The sequence below is a fragment of the Barbus barbus genome (assembly GCF_936440315.1).
Source record: "Barbus barbus genome assembly, chromosome: 30".
Lineage (NCBI taxonomy): Eukaryota > Metazoa > Chordata > Actinopteri > Cypriniformes > Cyprinidae > Barbus > Barbus barbus.
In genome coordinates, this window is record NC_136758.1 from 10388170 (window position 1) to 10408814 (window position 20645).

General features: G+C 37.3%; 3 protein-coding genes across 3 annotated transcripts in view; 1 reads left to right on the forward strand and 2 right to left on the reverse strand.

The window, feature by feature from the left end:
- LOC306850610 (mitochondrial 2-oxodicarboxylate carrier-like) overlaps window positions 1-10721 on the reverse strand; it is a 99710-nt gene extending 88989 nt beyond the window's left edge. Inside the window, exons 1-2 of the mRNA XM_079386324.1 lie at window positions 10608-10721; window positions 10316-10397 (exon numbers count right to left, since the gene is read on the reverse strand). Coding sequence (XP_079242450.1) covers window positions 10316-10382 — 67 coding nt within the window. The 5' untranslated portion in view covers window positions 10383-10397; window positions 10608-10721. The remainder of the gene's footprint in view (window positions 1-10315; window positions 10398-10607) is intronic.
- The window catches only part of LOC306850608 (dihydropyrimidinase-related protein 5-like), a 618334-nt gene that overhangs the window by 15766 nt on the left and 581923 nt on the right, over window positions 1-20645 (forward strand). The gene's annotated exons all lie outside the window — the stretch shown is intronic.
- LOC306849974 (pleckstrin homology domain-containing family H member 1) overlaps window positions 12319-20645 on the reverse strand; it is a 53997-nt gene continuing 45670 nt past the window's right edge. Inside the window, exons 23-30 of the mRNA XM_079385372.1 lie at window positions 18746-18901; window positions 18537-18634; window positions 18288-18429; window positions 18066-18205; window positions 16672-16801; window positions 16414-16497; window positions 14495-14641; window positions 12319-14100 (exon numbers count right to left, since the gene is read on the reverse strand). Of these exons, the coding sequence (XP_079241498.1) occupies window positions 13918-14100; window positions 14495-14641; window positions 16414-16497; window positions 16672-16801; window positions 18066-18205; window positions 18288-18429; window positions 18537-18634; window positions 18746-18901 (1080 nt within the window). The 3' untranslated portion in view covers window positions 12319-13917. The remainder of the gene's footprint in view (window positions 14101-14494; window positions 14642-16413; window positions 16498-16671; window positions 16802-18065; window positions 18206-18287; window positions 18430-18536; window positions 18635-18745; window positions 18902-20645) is intronic.

A 20645-nucleotide genomic window follows, 5' to 3' on the forward strand; every position in this document is an offset into this window, starting at 1 on the left:
AACACTGGAAGAAAATATTGTACATTTTAAAGTTCTCAGTCCACCACATTTACACTGGTGTTTTTAGAAAGCCATTTCAGTCTAATAATAATAATAATATTTTATATTATTGCTGATATTATTGTCATCATCCCTAAAGCAGTAATTACCATTGTAATACAACTGCACCATAAAATAAATGTAAATGTATTCATTTTATAGAAAAATTAATATTTCATAAGTATAATAATTACTTTACACTAAAATAATAATGCTGTCTTAATTTCCTCACTCGCAAAAGTTTATCCTTTGAACTTTAATTTTGGCAGAAAACTGCAATTTTTCACCAGAGAACCCACTGTTAAGCATGATTGCGTAAAAAGTAAGTTGAAATAACAATAAAACTTCAACAAATGCATACACCATTAATTAACAACCTCTGTTTAGATGTTATCTTTAAAAAACAATTCTCTTCTAGAGAAAACAAATAGGAGTTTTACTTCCAGAACCCGACTGTTGCACCAAATAATGCCTTAAATGTGGCTTATTCAGATTTTAGAACCAGAAAATGTTATTTTATTTTACCATAGAATAATTTGGGAGATTGAGATAAAAATTAGACATGGTTTTCCCATTTTTATTATTGTTTTGGTCACATGAAGAGAAAAGAAGGAAAGAAGGGCGCTGAAATTCAGGTGCTGCTCATCTGGCAGAGTTCTCAGAGAAAGAAAACAAACCCTGATCCACTCCCGCAAGCTGGCCGATTTCTGCAGCCCAGCACCAGGATGTTTGGCTTACAAAATGACTTTGCCGCTCCCGCAGTCATTCTACCTAATTGCCCCCGGGGCAATTATTGTAGCCCTCTATCCAGCCATTTTGTAAAAAAATGTAAAGTCATGTTAGTGTGGATTTCATTACATATTTTTCATAATTTTTACAGAGTAGCGTTAGTCGTGTGTATAATGCACAGGTATTTTTAAGGACACAAAGTACATATCATAAATGTAATTAAATCTGAGAGTGGGTGGGTTGGTAAAAAAATTACCAAACAAAACATTTCCCTAAGCAATCACAACGCAAACAGACCCACAAAAACGGCAGCGATCTGCACATAATCACAGTGAGACATTTCCTCTAAGCCAGGCATTGCCATTCACTCACTGCCATTTATAAACATTGAGAGGGACAAACAGGGAAAGCGCAGGCAACGACAGGCCGTATCGGTCTGGATATGAGCTGATAAATTGGTGGCTGTGGAAAAAGTGCCCCTTGGGCTCCATCTATTCAGCCGACTGAGGTGGAAAGGGCCGTTTTCAAAAGCACCCCAGAGCCTGGCTATGCATGACAGAGCCTGACACCAGAGCCATACTAGATTCTTTTCTACATGGGCGGCAATGGGCTCTTGGGAAGGAACAAGTGCTTACAGAGGAGATATATCTCCCATCTCATCAGCTCTGCTTCTACCCTCATACTAACAAACACCTGCTGAGCCATCAGATTGTGAGTATTACACGGCACAAAACTAGGAGAACATCTCTATAATAAGCTGCTCATGCGATTAAGTAAACTGAAGCATAAAATTACAATTATAAGTTTAAAATTTATCCTTTTAATCTAATTATACAACACCCCCGTAATGTACTCGGACATTTAAGCGATGCTTAATGTGTAAATTTCTTTGCACTGAATAACAAAATATCAAGTGCCACAAGTAAACCTAAACTTTTACTCAGAACTTTTCCTTTTTTTTTTAACACTAAAGACAAGACACCTAATATCTTTATATAATAATAATAATAATAAAGTTTATAATTTCTAAATTAATTTTGCTTTTTTGGGAGGGGGGGGGGGGGGGGGGTCTGTGAGGGCGATAAAATTTTACATGATGACATAATAAATAAACTGGCACTTTATGTTACAGTCATGTTCCTCATGTACATACTATGTACTTGTAGTAATTACAATAACTAGATAATAACTAGTTACTAACCCTGAACCTACCCCTAAATTGAACCCTACCCCTACCTTATATGACCAGTATTTCCTCAGGCACACACTGCAAAATAAAGTGCAATCAAAAATTGTATTATATTAATATAATATTTTATTAAAGAAAAACCTGAGTAGTTTGGCATAACTACTCTTTATTGTTATTATAACAACATTTCTTAGAAAATATTTTAAAATGTAGCGTGACTACTCAAAACCATAAATTATATTTATGAATTAATAACTCATGATATTTGTATATTTTAAAAAAGAACCTTTTAAAAAAAGTAATTATTTAAAAAAATAAAAACAAATAATGATTAAAACTGACATGTATGGTGTGGTTTGATATTTGTTTTGAACGAATATCATATTTAAGTGTGTCATGTCCAAACCACTGTATCTACAAATAAATGACCACGAACATACAGAACACAACAACAACAACAAAATACTACATTTCTCTTTGTTTTTTCATATGCATACATGATTCAAATCCACAACCTTCTGAGTCTCATCTGCAGAGACGACAAAGCAGTTGATGTGTCCTTCCGGGAAGTTTTATCTGGGGAAAGCATCTGTCATCTCTCATCAGAGGCTTCTGCCGCCCCAACGCTGCCACAGTCAGCAGACTGATAGCTTAACCTTTCCACCATACTGCACTTCAAAACTAGCAGAGAGCCCCTAAGATCCCTCAGAATGTGTGGTCTTCTCTCTGCACCACTGATTTCTGCATGCACGTCTCATTCTGTACGAGACACCGCTCGAGGATAAAGATGCCTTTTCCCTTTGCTTCTGATCTCACTTATTCCTCTACCAAACATCTAGAGATCTTGACGTTGGTACGAACATGTTCTCAGGACTTCAGCGCCTGGAATAGAATGTGCTAGCCAGCTATGACAGATTGCGGTCAGGATGAGCAGTACCACCTGCCATGGTTTTGCCCGAGCGTTAGACAGTGATGGGCAAATGAGAGATTGGAATGTTTTTGGAATGTTAGGAAAGCCACTGGCTAGTAGCCATTGCTCTTGTGGGAAATGAAATCAGTGTTAGTTGATCACATCATATTCAGTCCAGAGGGAATTTGAAGTCCTTAGACCCATTTTGGATGAGGCTAAAACCTTCAGAAGAAGAACATGAAGTTGTGTTTCATTTTTGTGAGGTGATGGAAAATTCATAACAGAAATCAGTCCATTGGATTGGACGGAAAAATGACCTATGTGATGCAAAAAGCTTCTAGATCAAAAGTTTTATCATCACCCGTTCCATACGATTCTGCTACATAATTATAACTAAATAAATCTTCTCTATTACTATAAAAAGCTTTCCATTTTTTTAGCTTCAACCTCCACATGTCATTGCTTGGTGAAAGATTTATAAAGGCTGGAGAGAAGGAAAGAGAGGAAGTGAAACTTCAAAATAGCTCTCTACTGCCACCTATCAAAGAATGTGTCAACTGCAAGCAAGACGGTTGACTAAAACAACCCCATTATGAGAGAAAACAGGGGAGTCCAGTCAGAGGAGTGAAGAGATTATTATAACATTATGACAGTTTAAGATTTAGAGGCTGACCAAAAATTTTACTTGACATGTTTTCCAGTTAGGATGTAGCTATTTTCCCCAAGGTGGAAAAAAAAGTCCCCAATCAAAGTGAGGATTATAATCATGGATCAGATCAATCTGAAACAACTCTTGCGGCACAGTTTTTATTTTAATTTTTTTATGATTCAGTCCTAAAAAGCTTCTCTGGCCATATCCTCTGTTAAATTAAGATCCTGTCAATCATTCAAAACTAATTTATAAACCAGTCAGCATCAAATTGTGCAATAATCCTCTCCCACTTTCCTGCCAGCACCCATCCCGTGCCACTCGGTAACATGAGCGAACAGGAATTCAAGATGTAAAACTAGGGCACTTTTCCATGACCCAACATAATTTTTTATATCTTTATTCCATTGTATAATTGCCCGTATTTCAAACATAATAATGGAAACCGCTTAATTTCTCCCCCCATCCCTTCTTATTGCCTCTTGATTGTGACATCTGTGTCTGTCTTGATTTTATTGGATGAAGTGCTCCTTCTGAAAGGATAATAAACGTGTAAACAAATTCAAAACAAGCCTTTCTCCTAAGCTTTGGTTCTCATTATCAAATTGTGCAGCCGCCCTTGCCAATGTCCCCCTCCTAGGCAATGTCATCCTTTTACAACTCAAGATCAGCTATAATCAAAAGTGTCTATAAATTTGGGCTTCTCTAATTAAGGTCTCCTCGCAAAGCGCACAAGCGGGCGACTGGGCAGGGAAGCTTCGCAAAAAGACTCAAATTGGCTCCCAAGCACAACAAATCACATTATGATTTCAGCGCTTGCCCACGCACCGCTCATCTTGAGTCAGTTAATCCAGCTGAAGAGGCTGTCTCGCTGCTGCAGACCTGTGCTTTGACTACCTAAAAAAGCCTACAGTCGCTTGGATCTCTAAACATGCTGAGGGAGAAACACATATGTCAATGATGGCCCTTAAAAAATATTTGCACATTTCTGGACATTTACACCTCACTTAAAAATGTAATGTCATTGTATTACGTAAAAAAAAAAAAATTAGTTCTGTCAAATGATTAATCGCATCCAAAATAAAAGTTTTTGTTTGCACAACATATGTGTGTACTGTGTATATATAAATACAAACACATGCATATATTTAAGAAACATTTTTATATATTAAATATATTTATATATAATATAAAATGTAAACATGTAAAAACTTTCTAAATATATTCTGTATTTATATATACATAAATATACACAGTACACACGCATATATTATGTAAACAAAAACTTTTGGATGCGATTAATTGTTTGACAGCACTAATAAATATTAACCTGAATGGCATCTGCAAACAAATTATGTCAGACATTTAGTCAGCATTATCCTCCCTTTGCTTAGTAATTTCTGCAATTGCCTTGAAAAATTGTCTGTAAGATGTTTTTTAATGTTTTTGAAAGAATTGACTTATCACCAAGGCTACATTTAATGAACAGAACTGTTAAACAGAACATCATTTTATTTTCTTCTGGTGAAGACGAGTATTCATTTCTATAAATAATGGATTGACAAAAATATTTAGCCACTGTATCTACACATACATGGATATAAACCAAAAAAAGTCACATGACACGCTCAATTAAGTAATCTCTGCCTACAGCATTTTTGACTGTTGTTGTTTTTGACAGTACTTATTATGTTTATTTATAATTCAAGCTTTTCTACTAAAAAAATGACTAGGTTTGTAATTCTCTACAATTTAGCGTCTCAAATTAGATTCAGTTAAAAGATGTATACATTACTTTTTGACTTGGATTCATCTATGACGTTAGTATTTGACCAAAAGTCCTCTTGAAATATTTGCTGCTTCTTCACATGAGAAACCAGGCCGACAACAGAATTGTAACTCTGGGCAGAGATTCACCCAAAGTTTCCAGACAATATAAACCCAAAACGGGACAATGATTTGTCTCTCAAACAGAGCAAAACACAAGTCTTCCACCACAGTTAAGTCATTGCAAATTACAGCATGGCGGATTGAGAAACAATTACAAATTTAAAGTGCATTTAAAGAGCTAAGAGAGAGCTCCTTGGAAGCTTATTTTTAGACAGAGCTTTATGGGAATACGTTCATATGAGACTTTATGATCAATGCCATGTTGTGATCACTCCATCAAAAGCTCTTCTCCAGCCAAAAGACATATCAGCATTCTGTGCTAATTACAAGGTCGGACAACAGCCAACTGGACAGCAGTCCAAGAAAAAGGGAATGCTTACACGCAAATTTATGCACACACAGTGTAGCATCTACCGTACAGTTTCATTTTCCTACAGGGTCATTCAAACTATGGCCCTTGACTACTTAGACTAAGTGCTCAATTAAGCATAGCTTGTTAGCCGGTTTCCTTTCCAGCTAAGTTATTGCTGCCATGTGCTGTATTACGGTACTGTATGTAATACAGTGTGTTCGGCCAGTATGATGGCAGATCTCGGTGCTTTGGAAATCTCTGGCATCTTCGTGACTATTTTTTTCCTTCACTCAAATTTTGGTTTCATGTTATGTCCACCAGATTTTTTTCTTTTTATGAGAGACTGTGTAAAAGGTGTGAAGAATTGAACAAAGTAAACATAAAAATGTGACATATGTCCAAATGACAGCAAATGCTGATCTTGGATTTTATTCATTGTGAAAAGTGGGTTTGTGGAGAACCATTCCCTTCCTCAAACACTTTGAGGAATTTATTTAATCAAAGGCATGAAGGCTGAAGGTCAAGTTCACCCTTGAGAGGATCTTGATGTATCTCAATGGAAACACTTATTTTAATTCTTATCATTATTTGCAATTAAACTGTAAACTTTATTAGATTTACAGGCATTCAATTACTTCATTAGCCTAACTAATGGCAAGATTTTAGAAAGGGCGCATTAATTAATAATAGTTCCTGTGACTTCATCGAAAAAGTCGTTTCAGAATCAAGAAGTTGCTATTTAATGAAAAACTACGAACAAAAAAACCCTTTTTCTTCACAACAAGTAAACAGTGTCAATTTTCATTTCATGACGACTTTAAAGCCAGAGTTTACCCTCGCGTTAGATACGCCAAGATTTCTTCAGAGAAAATTCACTTCAATGAATAAAATTAGCTAATTTGCTTGACGTGAATTTTCGCCAATGGCATAAACGTCATTCAAACACTGAGCGTATGTTTTATCAAAAATGAATGTGGTTAACATTAACATCGTTGATTAGATCCCCATCGTGATCAGGCGATAGAGCATATTGTATTTATTGTAGCCAGTTCCTTTCAGTCCGCTCCAAAGGCCCTCATTTTAATAATTTCCCCTGGAAAATAAGTGCGAGCACTAGTCCAGACATAGCCTCCCATGTCGAACAATCATAATCACGCTACTCTTACCATAACACCGCAATTATCCTCATTGCTTACAGCAACACAGTATGCATGATGGATGAGTGTGTGCATGCTTATGTGTGTATTTGAGCGAAGCGTCTACAGTAGAAACATCACCCACGTCTGTCACAGCTCCTCTGCTCAGTTCAGCGTGCGACCTTCATAAATCATATCATTAAGATAACGTCAGCGGCCCCTGGCTGGCTCGTACATTACCCAGGCAGACTAAACTCCATCCGTTCAAGGCCCCACTTTGACAAACAGCTGACACAACAGCGACAATCCATGTCCGGCTCATGCAAACAGTAGTTCGACAGTAGTTCTTGTAGGCGTATGGGGCTCAGAGGAGTTTTGTTTTATCACCAGAAGAAAATAATCCATTTGTGGTGTAAATAAATGCTTATTTGAGGTGTTTGCTCTTTTACGAGTTGCTCCCATCAACTGCAGGTACCTGTGGGAGATACATGATCTGTTTGGAGAGTCTAAGCTCCTTGCTGAATATGTTACCATTATAGTTCATGCCTGGTTGCAGTCAACTGATTTCTTGTGACATTATGATCCTGCACATTTCCTCCAGCGGTAATTAGTCGTAGCAGTCAATAAATCTCCTCTGTTTGTTTTTGTAATGTTTATTATGGTTTAATTGCGTTTTTGCCCCATTTCGAGAACGGTTTTCTACACGTCGATGAGGGCACTACAAACGCACTCGAGTTTTCTCATCTGATACCAAATGATTACATAATTACATAAATATCATGAGAACTCAGATTATATAATTTGTTCAGATATAGAATCACAATGTGTCCAGGGACAAAAAGACAAAAGTCTAAAAATGACACAGAAGTGGGTGTATAAGAAGGCGATTTGGAGGCTCAGAGAAGAACCCTCCAAAATCAACATTACTTCAAACATGAGCTCATCTAAACATCTGTCCACAACATGTCCAATCATTGCCCTGCTGAAGCATGTACAATTGTTTCTGGAAATAAATATTAGGCCTAATTCGGCTCTGATTGTAGCAGTCAGTTGTGGCCCAAACCCTTGCGGCTGAAATCTAATGTACGTTTTTCTCCCAGGGTCCCTCTTTTCATTGCTTTTATTTATTTGATCTCATTTTACTCTTTTCTTCTTCTCAGTTTAGGTTTTGCAAATTTATTTGTCTGATGCTCCTAAACTTCATTTCACACTTATGCACCACTTAAAACAGGAGAGGTCTGAGTGTGTTTTAAGTGAGGGTCTGCTGTGGAGGGGTGGACTGAGTTCAATTATACTTAGGCTGTCTGTCTTTTCCCGTCACACTCCATTTGCGGTGGGCGGATACGTTTACACAGAAACTAATCATAACTAAAACATTTTTGTGCAAATCTTACCAAATTACTCTGTATAACAGGGGCAGGGAAAGGAAATCAATACCAAAAACACTTAAGGTAACATCTGACCGTTCTTCCGGACCTTCTGGATAAAACTAAGATAAATGATGAAAAGAAAATAAGTTCCCATTAAGAACACTTATGAAAGATAATTTTTTACATAATTGGGCAAATGTAAACTTTGCAATATCCGGCTGAACTAATACAGGCCCATTTTTCACAATTAATGCTGGATTGAAATGTGCACTGTATATCGTCGTATGCATCACCTAAAAGTTCCATAGAGATGGAATATTTCCTAAATAAAAAGCATGTCAGTAAATATTAGTGTGCTTATAAAGCAGTCATATACTCCAAGAAACTAGGCCTGATTTAATACAATACAGATTTGATTAAATAAGTACTTAATTTACTCCTGAAAGAGGTAGTGTTTGAAGGATAGAATGGATTTTTTTTTTTTTTTTTTTTTGGAGTCAAATTAATTACATTATATATTTTTCAATTAATTCTGGCACATTAAGTTTCTCTTGCAAAAGATGGGCTGTCACAGGATGATAGTCACATCTGCTACATTTCCATAGAGCATGAGAAAGAGCCAATGATGCTCAAAAGTGAGAAAAAAAAAGCCAAGTGACTACCACCAATGCCAAGTACAATGCTTCCCCCTTGTGGTAGATTCCAAAACTCAACCTCGTATGATTCACTCCGTTATTATTAGGTACAGTTTGAACTCTCTTTGGTTTCAGCCTTTAACACATGCTCCATTTTCTTTGTATATCCCTGAATGGAAAGACTGTGAAACGAGTCCTGGTAGGATATATAAAAAGCACTGCACTGACATTAACTCTTGTGTCCTTCAGAGGGGTAAAAAAGCAGTTTTGGAGAGTCAGTCCAAACCTGAGAGAAGCCAAGCACAGACCTGATCCAATCCCTGTGACCAGGTCATACATAAATTAACATTTCACTCTACCCAGCCTCGTTAACAGGCTGCTGGAGGGAATATGACAAGTGCAGGGGGTGCAAGCTATAACACTGGGTTATTCTACTGAAGAAAGAAAGAAAGAAAGAAAGAAAGAAAGAAAGAAAGAAAGAAAGAAAGAAAGAAAGAAAGGTCCTAAATTACTGCTAAATATGATGCAAAGTTCAAAGGATGTTAAAATTTAACTCCAAGTGAAAAGGGCATGCTTTCATTTATTTCTTAATGTGGAACCTAAAGTTCAAAATCCTTCATCGTCACTCTTTAAATAGCCCTGTATGAAAGGTAGACATCATATAAGCAGTAGAACCTCAAACAAAAAGGATTTTGATCCAACACAGACTGTCTGTAATGACAAAAAATAAAGTAAAGCGCCACTACACCGGTTCTTTCTCGTTAAAGAACTCTTCATGATTTGATTTTCCTATTTCTACGCCAATACATTCTGACGAGCTCAAAATGCATAATGAACCCTTTTGGAAAGCAGTTGGCATCATGCTTTTTACAAATGAGCAGACTTCCGTTTCGTCTGCTGTATATGTTACATAAAACGCTTATTAAAACAATTGTTGGTCTCTGTATATAGGCCTATGCTTCACATGGGCGTCTTGGCTGTTGCTTCGCGTCTCTCTTGCGTTGCGTTTTTTAAGACGTCCACTCATTTAATGACTCATTAATCACTCTTATTGACATGTAGATGGTATTTTAACGTAAGCATAACACAGATTAGCTAAATAAACATTTTCATTTTGTCAAGGGTATAATACACAAATAGCCCTAAGCGTCTTGAACTCTGAGGGAACGATTTGTAAACGGAACTAAGTGAAGCGCGCGTGTATCCCGCCGCGTACCTCAAGACAAACATCCGGTTTATGTCTCTGGCATCTATCGACTTAAAAATTACTTCCTAAACAGATTTATTCTGTTTATTTTATTGGACAGCATTGTACTACCAAAAAAATAAACGGACAAAAGGTACTTCAAGGCGGTTTTGAGTGTCTGTTACTGGTGTAAGAGTTGGTAAACAAAGTGAACTGGAAGCGCGTCTTACCTGCAGATCCGCCCGCTATGATCTGATGAGACGCTTCTCTCACTAAACTCTGCTTTTTAGATGTCATTTTCTGATTCTGGGCCTGTGTTGAGCAAAACAAACAGTTATAGCAGCGTTGCCATGTTTTAAACCGCTTTGTTATTTGAAACGTCAAACTTATTCTGTTTCTCGAGGAAATAAAATGTGTCCGTTAAATAAATAGGCCTGACGTTAGAGGAGTCTGTTATTATTGTAAGGTGCTCATACGCCGCATTATATAGTGCTGAGGACGGCAGGTGTGTTTAGACCTTACTTCAGTTTGGGGTTTCGGTAGAGTTTGTTTATTGTATCTCCTCGCTTTGCGGAAGTCCGAGGCTGGTCTGACGCGCGGCGTCCTGGCGCGAGCTGAAATGAGAAGATTCAGTGTGAGAGCGCGCGCTTGGGCAACACGGGTTCATTTGAACTCCAAGACTGATTCAGTCAGAGTTCGCGGAGGACAGGTCGAATGCGAACGAATTATGTAATATAATAAAAATATTGAGCTAATAAATAAGATATTGCTTGTTTACAGTGCTCCTAGGCTATTTCACACTGAAACGCACGTCTGAATTTTGGCATTGCTAACAAAATACCAAAACAAGTTGCATCTGCAAACATGCATTGTGATAAAGCTTCTCTCAAAATAACTTTTTTCCTCAGCCGTTTTTCAGTGATTTTAATCATTTACAAAACATTTTCTTAAGACTAGGCTACTTGTCTTAAAGTCACTTCCCTTCAAGTTCACACGTTTCCAGCCAAAATACGTTTATCTTAAGTTTCAACAGTTTATGTCATGTTTGGTCTTTTAAATAAAACCTAATCAACTTTTTTTTTTTGTTAAATTTGAGGCTTGTGACGTTTATGCACTTAAACATTAGTGCTAACTTATTGGATATTTTATATTCATATATTTTATTTCCTACGTTAACTGTGACTTAAGTGTAAAAAAAGTGTCACATACTTTTATTTAAATACTTATTTAAAACACTTGTATTTTAGATAGTCATTATAAATTGTTCTAAATTGGTCATAATCTTCTAGCTAAATGTTGCATCATTTCACAAATGAAAGCCAGAATAAGTTATAAATTTAAGTGCAACTTAAAAATAGTTATAATGTAGCTACTATACTATGACTTGTTGATGTCCAAGCACTGAGATTGGCTTTTTCTACAATCTAATACAATGTAGGCTAAATAAGCCTACAACTTTTTAAGCACCAGCTGTACATTTCCAGTCAAAATTTTTGGATAGATAGATCTATATCTAAAATAAATAAATATATACCTTAAAAATGTTCTTTTGACTTAAAGAAAATGTAATGAATCTGTAGATGACATGCAGATATGTCATAGTATTTTGTTTCTGATACTCAAATTCTTAAGAGTTTTAAAACAGAACTCGGAGGTTTTCTTGATGTCTCGTAAACTAAATGCTGTCATTTAAAATGTGTCTGGGATTCCTTCAAATCATGTAGTGAGCCACAGTTTTTTTCTTCCTTTGCAGAAGGCAACAATGAAAAGCAGGCTTTCGCTAATTCAATGTTACAACTTGCTTACAGAGAGTCTTGGCCGAGTAATGAGCATATTACCGTATTAGCTTAGAACATACACATTTTTTCCCCGTTTAATTTTCGAATTGTGAATTTATAGCAGGCTATTGGCAGGGAAATGCCATTAGCACTTTGACCTGCCTGGAGTGAGAGAGCAGACAAAACCCCACCCCGTCTATAAACCTACACGGTGGCCAGCAAACTGAAATTTTTCAGTTATTCTTTTTTTCTGCAATATAAGAACAAATCATTCTAAAAAAAACTGTTCTGTAAATTTGTATTAGGCTTCACTATGATTGCTCAGAGCACACAGAAAGCCTATTTAACAATAGTCATACTGTGCATAAAGGTAATATAATGTCAACAAATCCTTGAAATGAAATGCATAATCAAAAAATAATCAGGAAACACCAGAACAATTATTTTTTTTATTTGCAACAACCTCTATATGCACATAAAATGTGAAGCTCTCACAGCATCACCTCTGAATGTCTGTTTTACCACATTTTTGGGCTTGGATTTTAACAATGGCAAAAGCGGCACTATTTCTAAGCCACTTGAAATGCTTCAAGGTTTCTAGAAAAGAACTGAATAAAAACAAGTTATTTAGACTAAAATAAGCAAAGTTTTAAAAAATGACAAAATAAATATTCAAAATACAGAGACAGTGGTTGGATTCATAAAATAATTCAAGTCATTATTACAGCTCTTTTTCCAAAACTCATCCGTACATCCTCCAATCTATCAAAATCTGCCATATTATTGGTACAGTGTGTCTTTACCTACTTATTATCAATTATCAGTTTCTGAAACACTCTTGATAATTGTTAAAATTTTATCGAACAAAGTAGACTGTACTTGTATTTATTTTTAAGTTTTATGAATTATGGACAAAAAATATTGAAAATTTTCTATGGTTGAAAACATGCACTTTATGGTAAATATGCTAAGACCTAATATTTTTACAAATCTAATTAAAAAACTTACGTCATAATAATATCAGTATAACTAATATGGCCATTCTCAAGCTACAAACTTCACGAAAATATATGATCCTGCATATATTAACATAATTTTGAGAAATGTGTGGCTGTGTTCTTTTTTTTTCTTTATACAGGAGGCAAGGCTATGGCTAGCAAGCAAATATGAAGTAGCCTAAATGTGTGCCTTTCTGCAACTGCTGTATAACATAAAACTTGTCACTACATGAACATTTTGGCTCAGATTAAGCATTAAGTTTGGTAGTACTATGGAAAATGGTACAAAACAAACTTTTAACCCAAACTCTATAACTTCACATAGTGCTGATGACATTTTCATGTCATTTCCTGCTTAGATGAGAAGAATTCATCAATCCTGTTACACTACCACTAGACAATAGACTGCTCTTGAGTCACGTACCATATAAGACTGTCCTTTATATACTGGTTAGCTAGTTTATGCTAATGTGTTAGAGATGATCTGTGTAATGTTTCAACACGTTCTGATATTCACTGTATAAACTTCAAATGAATGATGGTACCATTAATTAATGTACCGTTAAACAGTGGAAATGTCCTGAACCAATATAAACAACAACAAAAACTTTTAACTAAACATTTAAACATTTTAAAAAAGACAGAAATAAAATCATGTTACACACAAATGAAAAAGTCAAACCGTGCCTTTAACTGGACGTCCAGTTTAAAAGCTCTAATTCCTTAAAAATGAACGCCAAACTTTTTAGCATTCAAGAATGAAATACTCTTGGATCTGATCTGACTTTGTGGGTGATCTTCTCAGGGTGGGTTTCTATTAGTCTCCATTTAAAAACCCACTTTGTAATGGGTTTATTTTTTTGTATTTTTACTACGAATAATGTGCAAGTAGTGTCTGTTTCGCACAATAAATAACTTATGCAGTTTATGGTTTGAAACTTCAAACACACAATCTTTGAATTGCATCCCAAAGTAAATGATCTAAACATTTCCTAAAATGTGTTTTTATTTCTTTGCAGACCATGCGATTTATCCATACACCTGGAGACTGAGGTTTTAAAGGAGAGTGGGTCCTTTGGTGGTGTATGTCATTGAGGGGAAGTGCCGGCTGTCAATGTCCCAGAGCTTCCTGTCTCCTTGAGACCCCAGCGCTGAGCCTTGACTCTGGTTTCCGGCCCCTGGTAAGTTGGAGGTCCAGTAGTTAATATAACTAGCCATGAGGAGCGTCAGTTCCAGGATCTACAGCATTGAAGAGAGAGAGACAGTGAACCAGGAGGTCTTTAGTAGATTAATAGTTCAACATTTAACTTGCTCTTACTGTATCAGGCCAAAAAGACACAACAAACCACATATATACGAGCTCATTAGCACTTCCTGTATCGTGTAATACTGTATGAGTGAAACTCTCATTGAAAAACCTGTTTTTATCATTGGATGTCTTTCAGCTAGTGGTTTCAAAGGGGGGTGTAGGGGTTCAACTCAGGTTTTAAGCTGTTTTAAAGTTCTGATTTCACCCCCAAACACTTCAGATCATAAAATGTAATGCTAAAAGCACCACATCAGAATTCCGTCTTTACTGGCTTCATTTGGAAATGCGGTTAAACTGTGTTTTTTGTGAGTTAGCAGGTCTTACCTTTGGTTTAGCCATTGCAAATAAAAGTTTATCCACAGTCTTCTTGCCCAAAGCCTGGTCTTTAATCTGGCTGACCACTAGCATGAAATCTTCCTTGCAGCCTCCGAAGGTGATCACTGACTGGTATGGATATGTGACTAACGGGTGCTGAAGAAAAGCAGAGCACACAAAATTAGATATTTACAAAAACAAATATAAACACTACTGTTTTTTGATTGTTTTTATTAGTTTTTTGAAAGAAATGCATACTTTTATTCACCAAGGATGTATTAAATTGATCAAGCAAAAGTAAGAGTAAAGCCTTTTATATTGTTAGAAAATGTTCTGTTTCAAATAAATGTTATTCTTTTGAACTTTCTGTTCATTAAGGAATCCTGAAGAAATGTATTATGGTTTCCACAAAAAATATTAAGCATCTCAACTGTTTCCAACAACTGTTCATTTTTCTTGAGTAGCAAATCAGCATATTCGAATATTTCTGAATAATCATGTTTCGCTAAATACTGGAGTAATGACAATCACACTAATTACACAATAAGTACATTTTAAAATATATCAAAATACAAAACTGTTTATAACAATAAGTAATAATAATAACAATAAATTGTAATAATATATCAAAATATTATTATTTTTCTGTATCTTATCTGCAAAAGGCGATTTTGTTATCTGTGAGCTGGTGAGAATAGTGAGTGGATGAAGAAGTTAAAGCAAAAAAGATATTAGTGCTGTCAAATGATTAATCGTGATTAATCGCATCCAAAATAAAAGTTTTTTGTTTACATAATATATGAGTGTGTAAATATTTATTGTGTATATATAAATACAAACACATGCATGGATATATTTGAGAAAAATGTGTTATGGTTATATATTAAATATATATATAAAACATAATAATATAAACATATAAATGTAAATGTAATAAACACAGTACACATACATATATTATGTAAACAAAAACTTTTATTTTGAATGCGATTAATCGCGATTAATCGTTTGACAGCACTAAAATAGAAAACAGAAAATTACAGAGTCTGCCTGACCCTGTTTATTCTTTCTCAAAACAATCAGACCTCTCTAAGTGAAAATACAGCTGGGCAAGATATCAGGACTACAGCTTTTCAAACAAGCACACTTGCCAATATGGCCCTCTAAGTGCCAGATAAATATTATAGAGTTCTTAAAACCTAGAAAATGGAAGAACTAAACTAAACTAAACTAAATTAAATGAAATTAAATTAAATTTCACTAACCCAAGAGAGGGCGCTAAAGGTCTGAAAAGAAGTGCACTTACAATGGAAGCCTGCAGATATGTGAACAAAAGGTTTTTAAGCAGAAATATGAAGCTCATATTTTTGTTAAATTGCTAAATTGTTCATTTGAGGTAGAACTACTTTTCTACATGGACAACCACTAGTAATGTACGATCAATGTTTTAGAAAATGGTTGGGATGTCATGGAACTGTGAAGGCTTTTGAATATTACTTGATAAAATAATTCAAAATGATGTTATAAATGGTCTATATGATGTATTGGTTGAGATCATTAGTAGAGTATGAACAGTGTGATTTAACCCTATATTTTCTTGGAATTAGCTCTATGTACTGTACAGATTTATACATATATACAGAGGTACTTTACTGTTACATCATATCCCTTGTTACTGTTTCATTTTCAAAACTGTATTACAGTTTTATATTTGTGGTGCTGCACACTTTACTTATAGGCTTTCATTAAAAGAGCTTTACTGTAAGCATGTTTTTCATTTGTTTTTACAACCCGAGGGAGCCTAAATTATTTTTTGTGGTAATCAACAGCACGCTTAAGAGCTTAAGTAGTAAATGACCCGTAATATTCCTTTAATGCAGAATTACTTTCTGAAACTATAACTAGAGCAAGTATTCGCATTCACTCACCATTGTGTAGTCCAGAACACTCAGCCCATCCTCATTAACAGCCAGCCACATTCGAGTTTGCTCCAATGAAGAGGGAGGCAATGGCTGTGCACCAACAGAGTGGGAGTAAAAGGAGAAATTCTGTCATGTTTTAACAGCCCTCTTGTGAAAAATACATCTGAAAATCTTTTTAGGGGGTCATGGTTGTGTAGAAAATAGCATTCAGTTTTGTCGGTGGCTAAGGAAACTGTTAAATATCTAATGTACATCTGATCTTACCTTGGCACTGAACAGCTTGGCCCCGAACAGAGGCCACTTGCGGGCCACGGTCAGGTAGATTCTCACACATTCAGAGGCTGTGCATCCACGAAGGACAGACCACTTAGTGGCCAAACGCTCAGCGAGTTCCCTGTGGGACAAAGTTGCGATTAAATGAACAAAGTGTAAAAGTGTTTGTATAAAGTTCAATTCAGTGAACAGTTTAGATTGCATGTCCTTTTTAAATGAAAGAAAACAACAGTAAACATATCATATTACAGTTAATTAAGAAAAGTATAATATGGTAAATTGGGCATTCTGGTCAAACATTAGTATAAACCTAAATTATGATGTGTTCCACAAAGCTGCATTTATATATCAAAAAATATATTTATACTAAATTAAACTGTATATAATTAAATGCTAAAGATACAGTACAAATGTAATATAAATGTATACATAATGTACAGTATTATTATATTTTGATTTGTAAATGGGGCATTCTTTGGTCAACCATCAGAATAAATTATTCCAAAAAGTATGTACATAATAAATTAAAGTTAAATTATTAATTCATTATATAATTATAATTATACATACAATTATATTAAAATTATAATTGCATAATAATTACTAATAATAATATAATGCATAATACTAATTGCGTCAAGTTGTCCTGGAATTGAATAAGGCACACATACACACACACACAAATAAAATAAAATAAAAAATAAAAACTCCACAAACAGCAATCGTATCATCTTTTGTGTGTGTGTGTGTCAAAATTATTGTGAAATTGTGAACATTTTTATTTTGTTATATGAGATTAAATGATGAGGTCTGGTGATACATAATAATTGTGAATGAATATACTGAAAAACAATAAAGTTATATCATGGATATTCTAAATAAATATATAATAAACTGCTAAAGATTAATTGCTACTAATATACTATAATATAATATAATCATGAACATATAGAAGCCGGTTTCCACCACTGAATAAAAAATATAAAAGGTAATTGCGACTTTTTATCTGACAAATCTGACTTTTTTTCTTACAATTGCAAGTTTACATCTCACAATTCTGACTTCAGAATTGCGTGATATTAACTTGCAATTCTGAGAAATAAACTCACAATTGCGAGATATAAAGTCAGAATTGCAAGTTATAAACTCACAAGTCGCAATTCTAAGAAAAAAGTCAGAATTGCAAGATATAAAGTCTCAATTCTGACTTTATAACTCGCAATCGCGTGTTTTTATCTCACAATTCTGAGAAAAAAGTCAGAATTGTGAGATAAAAAGTAACCTTTAATAACCTTTTTTTTATTATTATTCAGAAACGGGCTTCCATATGAACATGAGCATGAAGTGCTTATAATAAACACAAAATCAAATAAATGTGAATTTACCTAAGCTGCTCGATGTTGCATTCCTGCTTGTAGCGTTTAGGGTAAAAACGCTCCAGTACCTGCAGAAGGACCTGTTGGGTCTTCGGCTGAGAAGAACCGGTGGGAGACATTGCTGGCCGGTCTAGATCACCATGCTCGACCTAAAAGATAAATGTGAGTGAGGTGTATTTGTGATCCACCACTTCAAATACCCTCAAACACTTGATCCACTTTAACACACACCTGTGCAATCAGCGCAGCCACCTCCAGCCCCAGTTCCTTACTGACAGGGAAGTGCCCTTGTTGTACCTCTTCATTTACTTGATATGCCAGCAGGAGGCGCTCTCGCTCAGTCTCCCCCTTAGCCTGAGCTCGGAAACACAGTCTACAAGGAAGATCCAACACTTAAATCCTAACATTATTAATCTATTGACAAAAACATTCTCAATACTTGATTTTGATAGATACAAAACCACAATTTCTCAAACGTACCTGCTTTTATAAGTGAGACGGACAATCCGTGTTCCTTCATATTTTCCAGGATGAAGTTCTTTCAGTGCCTGTTCCCACTTTGAGATCACATCACAAATCTGCACCAGAAGATAAAAAAGCATTCCATTAATTTTCTTGCAGCACAGAATATATAGACTAAAATGTTTTTGTACTTGTAAAAGCTCTGATATTTAATGTTCATATAATACTTTATTGCTAGGCTGCAGGCAATGCTCCAGGTCTTTTCCAGAGGGGTCGTCAGTGAAGAGCGCAAAGCCTGAAATCTGTGGCTTCCTCATGCCTGCTCTCTGGTTGACTGTGTTCAGGAACTCCTCCACTGTGGTGGAACCATCAAAACCTACAACCTAGAGAGAGATGGAGGAAGATAAGAGGCAGCAGCATTCTGAAATCCTGTCCTGCTATAGTTAAACTGTTGACCTTTATACATTCCATATAATACATCAAACACCCTGTTTACACCTGACATTAGCATCCATCTTTGTGACCTTATCATGAGTGGTCAATGCTGAATACAGGTGTATGTTTGTTCGCTTATTTTCTTCATAATGCCATTGCAGCTTTGAATAAAGGTGTAAATGGGGTCTAAAATCATGAAAGCATCTTAATACTGTAATATATCTGTTTCTGTTTAGTTTCCTTTCTGCCCATATTTGGTTCTTCCTGTTTTAGTTCATGACCCAGTTTTGTTAATTAGTTATATTCATCACCTGTGTTCTATTAATTACCTTGTTTCCTCGTTTGTTCCACTCCCTTTATAAGTCCTCAGTTCTCCCTCTGTGTTTGTCGGATCTTAAGTTAGTAATGGTAATGTGTGTTGATGCTAAATAAATCTCTTTTGTTATTCTTTGTCGAGCGCTCCCTTCTCTACAACCACCAACCGTTACAGAAGATCCGACCGCCAACTGAAGACGAGATCAACGCTTGGGATGCTCGAGCTCGTTCCCGTCGTTTGCGGGGGTTCTCGCCGCCGTTCGCGGCTCGCCCCTGCCCGTTCTGCGTGGGATGTTAGGCTGCCTGTCGCGGCTTACCCAGGCCACCCGTTTTGGGGAGAACGGGTCGCCATTCGCCGCTCGCCCTTACCCACCGCCCAAGAGAAATTCGTTCCGCCTGAGACGGCGATGAATGTTCCGCCCGCGGCGAGGAGGATTCCGCCGCAAGGGGCGATGAACGTTGCGTCGTCCGCGACGAAGAGGATTCCGCCGTACACGGCGATGAATGTTCCGCCCACGGCGAGGAGGATTCCGCCGCAAGGGGCGATGAACGTTGCGCCGTCCGCGGAGAAAAGGGATTCCGCCGCCAATAACGGTTCCCCCGAACCACCGAGGGGGGAAAAACAGGTGCCGGTGGGGATTTTAATTGAGTTTGAGGGCATGTCATTCCCTCCATTGCCTGCTCCTCGCCAGTGCCATCCATTGCCTGCTCCTCGCCAGTGCCCTCCAGTACCTGCTCCTCGCAAGCGCCCTCCAGTGCCAGCTCCTCGCCAGTGCCTTCCAGTGCTTGCTCCTCGTCTGAGCCCACCAATTCCGGCACCTCGCAAGTGCCCACCTGAGTTCCCGCTGGTTCCGTCCAGCCCACCTGAGTTCCCGCTGGTTCCGTCCAGCCCACCTGAGTTCCCGCTGGTTCCGTCCAGCCCACCTGAGTTCCCGCTGGTCCCGTCCAGCCCCGCGCCTCCCGTGCGCCCCCAAGTGTCCGCGCTGCCAGAGCGCCCCCAAGTGTCCGCGCTGCCAGAGCGCCCCCAAGTGTCCGCGCTGCCAGAGCGCCCCCAAGTGTCCGCGCTGCCAGAGCGCCCCCAAGTGTCCGCGCTGCCAGAGCGCCCCCAAGTGTCCGCGCTGCCAGAGCGCCCTCCTGCGTCTCCGCTGGTCCCGTCCAGCTCTCCTTCGTCTTCGCTGGTTCTATCCAGCTTAGCGCCTCCCGTGCGCCCTCAAGTGTCCGCGCTGCAAGAGCGCCCTCACGAGTCCGCGCCGCAAGAGCGCCCTCCTGCGTCTACGCTGGTCCCGTCCAGCTCTCCTTCGTCTCCGCTGGTTCCGTCCAGCTCCGCGCCTCCAGAGCACCCTCAAGTGCCCGCTCCTCCAGAGCGCCCTCAAGTGC